The sequence below is a fragment of the Colias philodice genome, chromosome 27 (assembly GCF_061535455.1).
Source record: "Colias philodice isolate Cphi_HAF_F1 chromosome 27, ilColPhil1 Martin Lab GWU primary, whole genome shotgun sequence".
Classification (NCBI taxonomy): domain Eukaryota; kingdom Metazoa; phylum Arthropoda; class Insecta; order Lepidoptera; family Pieridae; genus Colias; species Colias philodice.
The window spans coordinates 5,834,230-5,848,248 of NC_143112.1; the positions used below are offsets into that span (position 1 = coordinate 5,834,230).

The 14,019-nt window shown below is 32.7% G+C and overlaps 1 protein-coding gene across 2 annotated transcripts in view; it reads right to left on the reverse strand.

The window, feature by feature from the left end:
• LOC149476660 (ribosomal protein S6 kinase alpha-5-like) overlaps window positions 1–14,019 on the reverse strand; it is a 95,790-nt gene that overhangs the window by 10,567 nt on the left and 71,204 nt on the right. For both annotated transcript variants that reach the window (XM_089711864.1, XM_089711865.1), the window contains exons 7-9: window positions 1,796–1,968; window positions 1,404–1,485; window positions 275–437 (exon numbers count right to left, since the gene is read on the reverse strand). In XM_089711864.1, coding sequence (XP_089567990.1) covers window positions 275–437; window positions 1,404–1,485; window positions 1,796–1,968 — 418 coding nt within the window. The remainder of the gene's footprint in view (window positions 1–274; window positions 438–1,403; window positions 1,486–1,795; window positions 1,969–14,019) is intronic.

Genomic DNA, 14,019 nt, shown 5'->3' on the forward strand with positions numbered 1-14,019 from the left:
TTTGACCTGTGAAAAGTCCTTCTTTACCTGGGAGTGGCACTTCGTGGTAATGCCTATGATTTCCTAATAATTTCACTTTTTCCTTATGTTTCGACCTGTGAAACCTATAGGACCAGCTATCCTACACCATGTTATCTTATGATTTCCTAATAATTTCGCCTCTTCCTCGTGTCTTTTTGACCTAAAAGGGGCTTCTTGCCTACAATTTTGTCGTCTCGACCTATAAAACCTACAAGATCCCTTGCCCAGACCATCTTTTCTACTTGAAACTCACCCAAAAACAGCTTGTCGTGATGTTTGGGCGCGTGTGCGGGCGAGTACGTGGGCCGCATGCGAGTGAACTCGCCCGCGAAGTTGCTCGTGTCCGCCGCGTGGGATAGTGCCGGTACAAATGGGGCGGCCACTTCGCGACGGGATACCGCTTCCCAGTCTAAGTTCTGGAAGAGACATTGAATTAAAATCATTATTAACATATTCAAACTCAAACATTCATTTATTCAATTAGACTACTATTTAGTAGCACTTTCGAATCGTCATTACATAAGTATTTTTAACATTTACCACCGATTCGGAAAGCAGTATCTATGGAGAAGAATCGGCAAGAAAGTCCATATCCAGCATACCACCTACCAGAAACAATGTTTCGCATAACAATCCTGTACACAGAATGTGCCGCCTGTATAATAATTTAGATCCGGATTGTGACTTATTCTTGGGTAGTTTGAATGTTTTTAGAAGTAATGTTTATAAATTGCTGTAACTGTGTTTTTTTTGTATTTTAAATATGTAGTAGCTTTTTTTTCTCTTGGCTAGTGTTTGTTCCTGGCTATAGCTTGGTATAGATATGGATTAGGAACAAAAACATGGTCATAATGTAAACGGTTTTTCTTTTTTGGTTCAAAGCTGTGTATGGTATTAATTGGGTTGTAGAATTTATATGTATTATTAGATAAGAGCTAGATATAAGGAATTGTTCTGCAATCTGTTACTGTACCAAAATAAAATAAAATAAAATAAAAAATCCATCCAGTCCAAGTTGCTCTTTTAAAATCATGTTAATATTACGTAATATGTAACTTATATCTAACTACTTATTATATTATGTATATATTTTGGAAGGAAATTTAGTAAAGAAGGATTGATTTATGCATTTTTTATATTCTTTCCGTTTTTTTTGCGCTATCCTTATTCTTCTCACATTTCCTTTTCTACCAGGTTGCCTGGCAGAGATTGCTATGTAGCAATAAGGGCGCCTATTGTGCAAAATGTTTGTACCTCATTAGATTGTACTAGATTTCCTTACATTGTTTTGTACAATAAAGTATTAAAAATGAATAAAATATTTATAAAGTGTGTGTGTGTGTTTGTTACTGAATTGTGATGATTATAAAACTTCTAATTACCTTAAAGAAAGGATGTCTTTTAAGTTCTTCTGCATCATCTTCACCGCCGCCCAAACGTTTCCGTGGATCTTTTACTAATAATCTGAAAATTATAAATTAAACAGCTTTAATTTCACACAAATCTTTATTTAAATAATAAAAATAACGTACAATTTTTGGTACTTTTCTAGGTTGGCACATGTGTATATTTGAAATTAAATGATATCAGTAGAAAGAGATAAAGGTAGTGGGCAGAATACTTCTGATTAAAAAACTGGGAGCAAATATGACGTTTTATTTTTTAGACAATATGTTGTCGTTGCCTTTAATTATTCATCTGCGCATGTTTATTTCCAGAGCTAACACAATCCTCGTAACATATAATGATAGGCTTCCTAGAGCCACAGACTCACTTTTTAATAAAGTCCTGCACCTCGGGACTGACGTCATTCGGCACGGGGTAGCTACACCTAACTATCCGCTTGGTGATCTCTTGCTGTGTGTTCTTCTCTCCTTCGACCGTGAACGGAGAAGCTCCGGTCAGCAGCTCGTATGTGAGCACGCCTACCGACCACCAGTCGACAGCCTGGAAGAGACAATTCAAATTTTAGTTATTTATAACAGTCTTTTTATGGGATAAAGGTGTTTTAATAGTATTACATAGTTGATAACGTGTACTACATTGTACCTTATTCTATGTTATTAACTTTGGTGAACATATAAACTCTATATATACTGCCCACCATACACTAAAGTGCAGTAACAGCAAAATCACGATTTCGAGTAAAACGCATTTAAAGTTAAGAATTGATTTTAAAAAATCAACAGAATGATAAGCAAAAAAATTTGAATGCAGAAAGGTTGTAAAGGCATAGGTTCACACGTTAAAGCAATAAAAAAAAATATATCTTAATAACTGAATTTATTATGGCCATTTATTCTTTTTGGTGCCTATTACTGCATAGCCTTTTTTGTAAAAAATACCATTTGAAACTTAGTAAAATGCAGCAAAAAGCCCTATTACTGCGTTTGGATCAGTTATTTTGTCAAGAAACCCAACTAACATGCAGTAAGGTCAAAAAAATACTGCATTTTAGTTAGTTTTTTAAGAAAAAAGTGTTCAATTTACTAGTGCAGTAAGAAAAATAGCTAGTTCACAGTTGCAGTATTTAAAAGATTAACTGCACTTTAGCTAGGAATAATCATATCTGTGTCATTATGCTATCCAAACTAATCTGCAGTAATGCTGTATTTTACTGCGTGTTAGTCAGTTTATAATGATAAAAGAATGTTAAGTTTTCACAACTAAAATGCGACAAGCTTTGATTTTACTGCATTTTAGTTGGGAGTTCGTGACAATAAATTGTATTTTCTTAATTTGCAGTAAAAATAGCTTGTATGGCGGTAAATTTTACTGCGTATTAATTTTTTTTTTATTTTTTTTCCAGAAATATAAAACTATCTAAAGAACTGTAAAATTATATTGCTTACTGCATTTTAGTTATGAAACCTTAAAATTTAATCTGCAGTATAATTTATACTGTATTTTAGTTGGGAAATCACGCCAAATTGTTAATTTTTTTCGTTTGCAGTAAGTGAAAACTGTTAAATAAAAACCATTCTTATAGTCTTAGAAATAAGTAAGTTAATTCAATAGAAAGCTTAAGAAACCCGCTTTCAGAATCACTAATAAAACGAAAAATCACAAAAGGGCTGTTACTGCTCTTTAGTCTCTGGTGGGCAGTATATATATTATTTTATTACTGTAATTTTTGTATGTATCCCATATCCAATTCATATTGAAACTCTACTTGGCAAACACAGCTAACATATAGATACAATACATTATATAAAACGGGAAATTTTTGAAATCTATAATTTCAAAAATTTCCCGTATACTCATACAATGAAAATAACAAATAAATCGCGTTTAAAATCACTACAACGTATTGACATCAATTTCTTATCTAACGATGTTTCGCCTAGCAACCAACCGCACAGTAAAACCCATCAACCTTGGCCACAAACATACTTCCTGAATGTTTATATGTTTTGTATTAGACTATCCAAATATGTTATAGTTTTAGTGATAAGAGACAATAATAATGTTAAGTTACAAAACAATTAGGATTGTTTGTAATAAATTACATTACCAGAATATTTTATTGTTGGTTTTATCGGAGTCAATATACAGTTAATCATAGTATAAATATGATGCATAAAATTGTATAAGATGTGCCAAAATCAATTTACCTATATTTTATTGGTAATCTAAATTAATTGACTATTATTCTCACTTTCTAATAATTTTTTTTCATTAAAGTATTTACATGACATTGACAAACGCTCTTTAAACTCTCAATTCTATCAAGCCCTTGCCGATAATCATAATTAAAAAAATATATTAAAATTCAAACGATGTATACAATAAAAAATTAATATGCACATTACTTAAGAAATTACTTGTTTTTTTTTCACACGAAAATCAACCGTAAAATGAGTACAATAAGAGTTATTATAATTTATTTATTCCTTCCAACCCTGAACATGATAGCGACGAGGTTATAATCTACAGAAGGTTGTGTCTCTGCAAACTAAGATGTACCTTAATCCCTTATTTGTAGAGTTTAAAATGTATTGTTATCATTCAATGCGGTGTTCTTGGACGATCACTGGGTTAAGCAGAGGTGCTAGCGGATATATTTTGGATGCACCTTTTTTTTATCAATACTAAATTCAGTTAATTAGATACAATGTACGTTTTAATTTGTAAATTTTATTGGAATTTCAACAAGGAATTTTTAAAACAAGGATGAAGGAATTATTTCTCATAACCTTTAGAAATCTTTTACTTTACACAAGGCTGAATCATTTCCGTTTTAAAATTATAATACTTACATATTATATGTAATTAAAAAATTTTAAAACTATTACTCAAACGATGATGAAATTTGAAGATCAAGACAAATTTTTAACCATATAAAAAATTAAACAGTTCGTAAAAATAATTAAATATACTTTGATAATATGATGATGATTGACTAAGTATATTCTGGTTGTAATAACAACCAGAATATACTTAGTCGAAAGTTATTTTAAATTTTTCATGTCATAAGTATGTAATAAGTAATAACTAATAACATACTTAAACAATACATTGAACTCGACAAAAATTAACTAACAAAAGTCGAAATAAATCATCAAAATAGTGGTAAAACTAATACAATCTTAATACTTCTTAATATCTTAATCTTAATACTATTATAAAGGCGAAAGTTTGTAAGGATGTATGGATGTATGGATGTACGGATGTATGGATGTATGGATGTTTGTTACTCTTTCACGTAAAAACTACTGAACCGATTACAATGAAATTTAGCACACATATAGAGGGTAACTTGGATTAACACATAGGATAGGTTTTATCCCGGAAATCCCACGGGAACGGGAACTATGCGGGTTTTCCTTTGCAAACGCGGGCGAAGCCACGAGTGGAAATCTAGTATTTTATAAACCCCCACTCTATACCACATAAAACTTTTTAAACACAATCAAAAACCGACTCTATCACTACGTAATAAAGTTCAAATTCGCATTTCATTACCCTACCCACGTTACTCCAAAACCGGCATTCTTATTACCTTGTAATAAAGTCGAGTTTCGCGTGAAAAAACAAAAGCGGGTCAACCGTTATGCGAAATTTTTTGGCAACTTTGCCCGTGGTAACAAGTTGGCCGATTGCGGATTTTTAAACGGTATTATTGAGATGGTTCATCATTTCGTGGACTGTTTATAACGCCATTTAACTGTCTCTGCTTTAAAATGGATACAATGCGGCTAAATCTTTTGTTATAATAACTTCGTCGTAAATAGAGGAATTTATGTTGGTACTTGGTAGTACTGTAATTTTATAAATGTCTAATCTTAAATCATCGTCTTCACCAAAGTTTTAATTTTAAACATCTCACTGATAATAATAAAAATTATAGCTGCGATATGCAGTAAGGAAATCAAGATAATATGTACTTAGATTCAGAATTTCAAGGAACAACCTTCTCAACAGCTGATAATTTGATAATATTCTTCATATAGTATGTAACACATTTACAAACATACTCACATTAAAAATAAGTACTTAAAATCTACTTGATAAATTTTGATGCAAAATTGATTTGCAAAACATTTTTCATCATTTTTTTTTGCAACAGCGAAAGCAGTTGCTTTCCAACTAAAAGATATTACGTATAATTTTACATATACTTACTAGGAACCCGACTTTGCTTGTCTTTAAGTTCATATTCATTTCGATTTTATTACTTTACTTAGGTATATATTTTTTCACGTGGCCTATTTCAATCTCCATACTTGACACTAGCATACACATAACGCAAACAGAAATAATGAAACAGAAGTGCGAATCTATAACAAAAAATTTACTTAAGTATCTAATATTTTAAAATTTCTGATAAAAAAAGATGCACCGTTATCAAAATTTAACATACAATTGACATTGATTTTACGGATTTATCGCGTACCAAGGTTGCGTGTTAGCAAATCTCTCGCACCGGTTAAAACCGGTTATTGCCGGTTTCGATTGCGAAATAGCACTTTCGGGTCATGGGTTCGAACTTGATACACCATTGAGAGCTAAATTTGTAAAGTAATTATTGGAAAATTTCACATTTCTTAACATGGAGCTCAATTTATCACGCTGTATGTTTGTATGTTACCGGCTCCTATAGACTAGATTTTGACCCACTAAACGGACGGATTAAATTCAAACTTTGTACACTTATCAAGGATCGGTGTCCGGTGACAATACAATTATTTCACGTTTATCACAAGTTTATCTTATTTAAAAATTAAAAGCATGATTTTTATTTTATTGTTTATATGCTTTATTTATTTTACATAGCTAAGGAAAAATATTGGTTAATATTTATTACAATTTTCAGTTACTAAGTATTTTATCGTGGACAAGATAATTTCTGATAAACCTTTCCATCCTTTAATCATAATTTCTTCAATATCTCATTTGCGTATCTATAGCGAAATTTATCAATATTGACTCACCAGTTTCAGCTTTACAATGAGTCAGTCAATTTCGCAATTTAATATTTGATTTATTTTGCTCTTATACCGTTCGAGCGATAATCTTTACAAATAAAGCCGAAGCTGTTTGTTTGTTTGAATTAGCTAATCTCAGGCCCATTTGAAAAATTATATCACCGTTAGATAGTCCATTAATCGAGGAAGGTTATCTTCTTTCTTCTATAATATAAAAATGAATCGCAAAATGTGTTGGTAAGCGCATAACTCGAGAACGGGTGGACCGATTTCGATAATTCTTTTTTTTATTATATTCCTTGAAGTACCAGGATGGTTCTTATGTAGAGAAAACATAAATATGTACCACGGGCGAAGCCGGGGCGGACCGCTAGTTATATATAAAAATGAATCACAAAATGTGTTGGTAAGCGCATAACTCGAGAACGGCTGAACCGATTCCGTTAATTCTTTTTTTATTATATTCCTTGAAGTACGAGGATGGTTCTTACGTAGAGAAAACGTAAATATGTACCACGGGCGAAGCCGGGGCGGACTGCTAGTAGGCTATAATTATATCATCACGCTAAGACCAATAGGAGCAGAGGAATGCGGGTAAAACGCGGGGCACAGCTAGTTCGTTAATGAGCACATATAAAACATGAAATTATCTCAAAACTCCAAAAGTTTTACATATCGTCTCGACCTTAATACCCAAATAAGTAACCTTCATCACTGATAAATTTTACGATGTCAATTTATGTCTTTTGGACTATGTTATTACTTATTTCCTATGTTCTACGGAATCTAGGCCTACCGTTTCCATTCATAAATTTTTCAATATTAATATTATGTACTACTTTAAAATCGACATATTTTCCGGTTTCCCAAGAGAAGATTGCAAAAATTTTGAATTTGTTGTTGTTTAAAACAGTGACCTCATAATAAATACCCACCACTTTTTTAGGCTCTATGTTTGGAGAACAATTTTTTATTAAATATTGATATAGGTATGTATGTACTTAATAAAATTTGTAAACTGTTTGTATTCGTATTCCTTAAAATTCTCTTTCGTTTCATACTCCACTAGTATCAAAAAACTTCGTAGATATATACCTATTGTTATTATGTATAATGAAAAGCACAAACCTCTGTACAGTATCACATCAGTAATTTCGTTCACAACCAAACATAGTATAAAGAATTGACCCACTTAGCAAAGTGAAAAAACACTAAATGAATACCTACATTTTCAAGGTCGCCGCCTCGACGCGACCTACATTGCGTATTCGTAGTGAATTTAGCATAGTTTTAAATCATATTTTTTACGCATTTGTAGAACGTTCATCATCATCATCATCATTCCAGCCTTTCAGGACGTCCACTGCAGGACATAGGCCTCCCCCAAAGATTTCCAAATCGACCGATCACCAGCGGCCTGAATCCAGCGGCTCCCCGCCACTTTGATCAGGTCGTCTGTCCATCGCGTTGTAGGCCGTCCCACACTGTAGAACGTTCTAGACGTCCTTATTCCAATAAAATATTTGGTCATTTTCATATACCTACTTTTTTTAATTTAAAAGGACTCAAGGCATCATGGTCATTGAAATATTATATAATCTATGTGCAATGAGAAATCATGACATTGCGTGACATAAACATTAGTGAATTTCTTTGCGTCTTCGTACTAAAGGTTAAACAAGAATCAAATTAACATAACATGCAAATGTAATAAAAGCTCACAAGGTCTTTAAATTACACAGGTGACAGGATCATACGCATCTCGAAAAAAGGAAACAAGGTTGCAAAAATACCTAAAAAAACTAAGATTAAATACTCCGAATGGCGGTAAAAACTTTTCCTCCAAAGCCGTTAAAATGCCGCTAAAACCAAACGTCAAAAGCCGCTAAAATGCCGTTTAAACGAAACCCGAAAAGCCGCTAAAATGCCGCCCAAGAGCAATCTAGAAAATGCCGCTAAAATGACATAACGTATCCCGTTCCAAGTTCAGGGCCCGCCGCGACCCACTGACACCGTTCCGCGGCCTCGGAATATCGCCCTGGCATGTTTAAACGTTCAAAGCGAACTCACCTTTATTACTATAGACATTCAGTACAAAATCGCGTAGCAATACAGTGGAATCTTTCGAAGATTGCAATGAGTAAGTCGTTTTTGCTAATACGAGGTACCTATTGCCGTGTTTTTAGGGTCTTCGTTAGTTATTATTGACCAGTGAATAATTGTGAAGTGGTTTTGATTGAAGATAACCGACAAAAAGTTATTCGGTTAGAGAATTAGGCTCTGAACTCGTTACCTTAATTGATTGCTTTTGGTCTATTTAATTGGTATGTTTAGTGATATTTAATAATTGTACTACTTACGTGCTCTATAAATCTACTGAAATATCTTATGACTAATCAAATAAGATGGAGGCATGGAATGTAATAGGATAGTATTTCTTCGATCGACACCAATTCACTTGTTTTTAATCGCTTTATTTTCCACCTAGGTATCAAGAAACTGGCACAAACTTCCCATCTTATCCAGATTAAAAGGGAAGAAAGACAATACAGGATAAAAATACCAGCCAATTAAAACCAGACTCAATCAATCAGAACGAACATTACAAAACAATTGAACAAGACATTGAAATTCTGCGAAGACAAAACCGAGGAAAATACCGTAGAAATTTTTGCAAGAGATTTCGATTTTCGCGAGATTCGCAACACACAATCGTGTCCAGACGTCACTGTGTTTATTTTTATCAGGAGTATAACGTAAATTACCCTTGGTATAATGAAAGTATTCTATGTGCTATTTTTACTTTGTCTCCCGGTAGGCGGTGGCTGAGCGTAGGTGTCTCTTTACTAGGTTTATGTTATTCTCGTTTGAGGAATATGGCTTAAATAGCTAGATTTTATTACGGGTATTAAAGAGTTATGAACGGCTTTAGCTATTCATAATCAGCTCACTATTTTTATTACTATTAGGGACACAAACAGTTCAGACCATTTTTATAGTCCTAAATCCTGAGATTTGTCTTTATTGTATAAAATTTTCAAATAACCTTATAACTTCAATGAATTATTTGAAAATTATGAAGCATACCGTAATACTGCGAATTGGAATGAATAATGCTGGTGGCAAAGAGTGATTATTTTGCAGAAAGTGTTCGAAACGTTAGGTAAAATGGCAACATTTAAATCGACTACTGCGCCAGGTGAAATTATTCTGTACACGTGCCAGGAATCTACGACTATAATTTTGCTTAGCGCAGTATCTTGGAAGTTCTTTTTGTTATATACTTAGAAGTTTTAATTTGCTGCAGTTGAATCTCAGTCGTGCAACAGTTTATAATTGACTCTAATAATTTTGTGTCAATCTAAATGAACTTAATCATTTTGAGACATGAGATATTACATTACTGAATCAGTAAGCAATATCATTTCTATTCATTTCGGATTCTTGTTATGCCTTTATTCCTTTTTCTTCAGTCCTTAACGTAAATTCCAATCTTTCGTATACTTTTATTGCATATTAATAGTAACCTAACATTTGAGCACTATATAAATCATTTTTCCTACCACGCCTGACGTCATACACTCGATACTGCAACATGCTAGGAGCCTACTGTTTTGAACGATCAGTTACATTCAAAATACGACCATCTTTAACCTACATAGACCATCCAAATCAAACGACAATCATAACCTATAATTTCCCAACTTCCCTGATCATCCCTCATAGTAAAACACCACGATGAATTGAGCGCGTGTGCGTGAGTCTCAAATGTATGTGTGACGTCACATATTATCGTAATACACTCACTGTGACAATGCGTTTACGTCCTAACTTCTAACAACCTGTTACCACAGTACCTATAGTGTGTGTAGGTGTTTGTGTTTGCTTCTGTTTTGTGTGTATGAGTATGTTGTGGATGCCTTTGAACTAGTATGGGGAGAAACTTCCGAAATGTTTTGTTCGATTTGTGATCAGCCGCTTAATATGTTATCATCAGCTGATTTATGAATTATATTTAACGTTTATTAATGCTTTTTGGGAGTTACGAGTGTTATTGACTTTTTTTTAATAAAAAACCGACATAGTGTGTGATTAATAATTAATATAGACTACTGTAATGAAAAATTTGAACAGAAAATAACTTACACAAACTATACATATTTAAATAATCCAAAAATAAACTTAAATGCATACCATTTAAAAACGAAAACAAGTGCTTTTGAAATCAGTCAAGTCTACTTGCGATTTACATTATTTAACATATTATTAGATTTCATAATATGTACGTTTAATCAATCGATGCTTTCAAAAATAGACATTATAATTAATTAAAACACTAAATAAACACCGGAATGTAGCACGTCCCACTGGTCTAATTACATCAATGTATCTGTATACAGTATTGCGTATCGAATCGTATGCAAATACTTCCGAATACTATTGTTTTAAGTAACTCAAACTCAACTCAAACATTTATTTATTCAATTAGACTTCTTATAGAAGCACTTTTGAATGCCATTGACTGTTACTATTGTTGAATTTTCATAGCTCTGCAGCAAAAGTACCAAAAATAAATAAATAAATAAATATAATAGGACATTATTACACAAATCGACCTTGTCCCACAGTAAGCTCAATTAAGGCTTGTGTTGTGTAGGCGACGATAAATATAATATTTTAATACATACATATATACTATATAGATAATAACACCCAGACCCAAGAACAAATAATTGAGTTCATCACACAAATATTTGCCCTGACCGGGGATCGAACCCGGGACCGTCGGCTCAGTAGGCAGTTACTTTACCACTGCGCCAACCGCGTCGTCATCGACCAAAAAGAGCTAAGGATTGTAGTACGTGACATAAACCACGTATTTCATTCAAAAGAAGATTTTTGTTGTTATCTATGAGGAACCTTATTTAACCCTGGGAGCTAACTACCACTTTACATAAGAAATAAAAATTGCCTGATTTAAAATATATACCTATTCTGCTCTATAGATTCTTCCGATAGTCCATTTACAATACCCAAATTAACAAAAACACTCACACCACTTCAAAATGTTGCGAACAAAAAGAACAATGGAGTCGCTATTTTATTAAAAATTAAAATTAAAAATTAAAAATTAAATCATTAAACAGAACACCAGTTTCGCTACAACAACGATCGGGTAATTTCATTTGAGGTCACGCGAATATGGCACGTGCAGGTCACCTTAGATACGAGCCAACTACAATAGTTTGTGCAGCTACGGAAGTTATTGCATGGGGAACAGGTTAAAACATTATTCGGTTAAAATTTATCTTCAATTTGATTGTTTTTACCTTTGCATTTATAATCAACTGAATTAATGATTTACTAGTCTGTCATAACAATAAAACTACCGACCTTTTGAATTTATTTTCAATTTCCCTTCCTGCTCTTGAAAATTAATTTCATTTAAACATTCATATAATTTCATTTTAATAGTTTATACATTCAAACGCAATCTCAAACATTTATTTATTGAAAAATACTTCTTCTAATAGCATTTTTGAATCGTCATAATATCAGTTAATATTCCCCACCGCACCGCTTCGGAAAGCAGTTTCAGAAAGAGCTTACATAAAACTGTAGCAACTCTTTTACAAAACATCCTATGTATTTCAATTTTTTCGCTGAACTATCCCACAGTAAAATAAACCTCAATTCGTCGTCAGTAACCAAATAAAAAGCAAACCAATCCCCAATCTCGTTTTTACAAGCGAACGCTCCATCTAAGCGTTTCACTTTTGCGAACACTTTCACTTGCTAACAGTATCGAGACGGCACTCGGAGGCACGTTCATTTCCTATTTAAACCAAATATAATATCACGCCTCATTTTATGTTTAAATACTTTACGAACATTTTTATTAATCTATCGCAGACAGACCACATTTATCTATTCTTCAATCTAAATGTAACAAAAAGTTCTAAAAATAAAAATATCAAAAAAATTATCATCTCTACACATTCATCATCATTTGTTCTACAGATTATACCTACATGAAAATTGAAACCTAAATAAAAAAACAAAAACAAATTCGAATTTCGAAAAACGTATATTCATAAACCAATTGAAAATAGGAACGCGATTGGCAGCACGTTGCTCATGCGTTGGAAAGTCTATAGCTGTCTATTATAGTCTTACCACAGTAAACCGAATAGCAGCAGTAGCGCAATCGTGCTCATCGACTTAGTATGGACTATGTAGTTGCGCTACTCTCAGCGTCTATTCACTGTGGTCTCGGTACCGTAATCTTGTGTCATCCGTTACCGACCGGTGAAACTTATTACGTCGCGGACCGCTATGTTACGCGCGAGATGAACGAGTTCGAACTTCGAATACCGAACATTGCGACGTTCGAAATTTTAAATTAAGAACGTCAAATAGAATGCCAAATTTATAAATTAAAAATCAACCTAATGAGGTTCGAACTTTGAAATTTTGAGTCGGCATGACGTATGAGTCACAGGTTAAACGCTTGGATAGCGGAAGTGGAACAAAAATATAACGTTGATGTTCTAAATTTAAAACAAATGTCATTTTAAATCGTAGTACATTCAAAATTTGAATTAGAAAACAAACATCTAGTATAAACAAAAACAATGTGTTTGCATATTATGAAAACAACAAATTTGATCTAATTGTGGCGTGTCCACTTTTGAAATAATAATTAATTTACTACTTACAATATGTTTACTCGTTTACTATTATACCTTTACGTATATGAACGGTACAATGTTCAACTGATGCGATAAGGAAAATGGATTTCTATCTATTTTATATGTCAGTTATAATTACAATATAACTGACATTTAAGATTACTTTGTTTATGCTATGAACCGTTGGTCTTTTAATTAAATTATAAAAAAAACAAGTGTTTTTTTTTACTTAACGTACATCTGAATAAAGTGTAAAGTTCACGACCGAATTTATAATTGTCTTTGCATCTTTTGACTTTTATGAAGACATTTTTATGTCTTATTTCGTTAGTTACTTACTGCAAATGTAATAAACGATTTATTTAGACATCAATATTTCATTTCATTTATAACTAGAGGTCCGCCCCGGCTTCGCCCGTGGTACATATTTCGCAATAAAAGGTAGCCTATGTCCTTTCTCGGGTATCAAAATATCTCCATACCAAATTTCATGCAAATTGGTTCAGTAGTTTAGGCGTGATTGAGTAACAGACAGACAGACAGAGTTACTTTCGCATTTATAATATTAGTATGGATTACGATTCCATGATACAAATATTTAATTCAAGATATTTTTTAAGAACCTACATAAAGAAATTACGGTTTCTTATTAAATACTGTATGAAACATCACACGGACGCACAAGACGCTTTTTTAGTTATTAACCTCGAAATAAAAGCGAAAGCAAGAAACAAAGAAACATTATGGCACTTTACCAACAATTAAAACGTATAAAAGTGTCACTACATTAATTTTCAAAGACAATGGATAGTTAATCATATATTATACTTACTTACTAACTTATTATTAAAACTTATTACTTAGGTAAATAATATGTT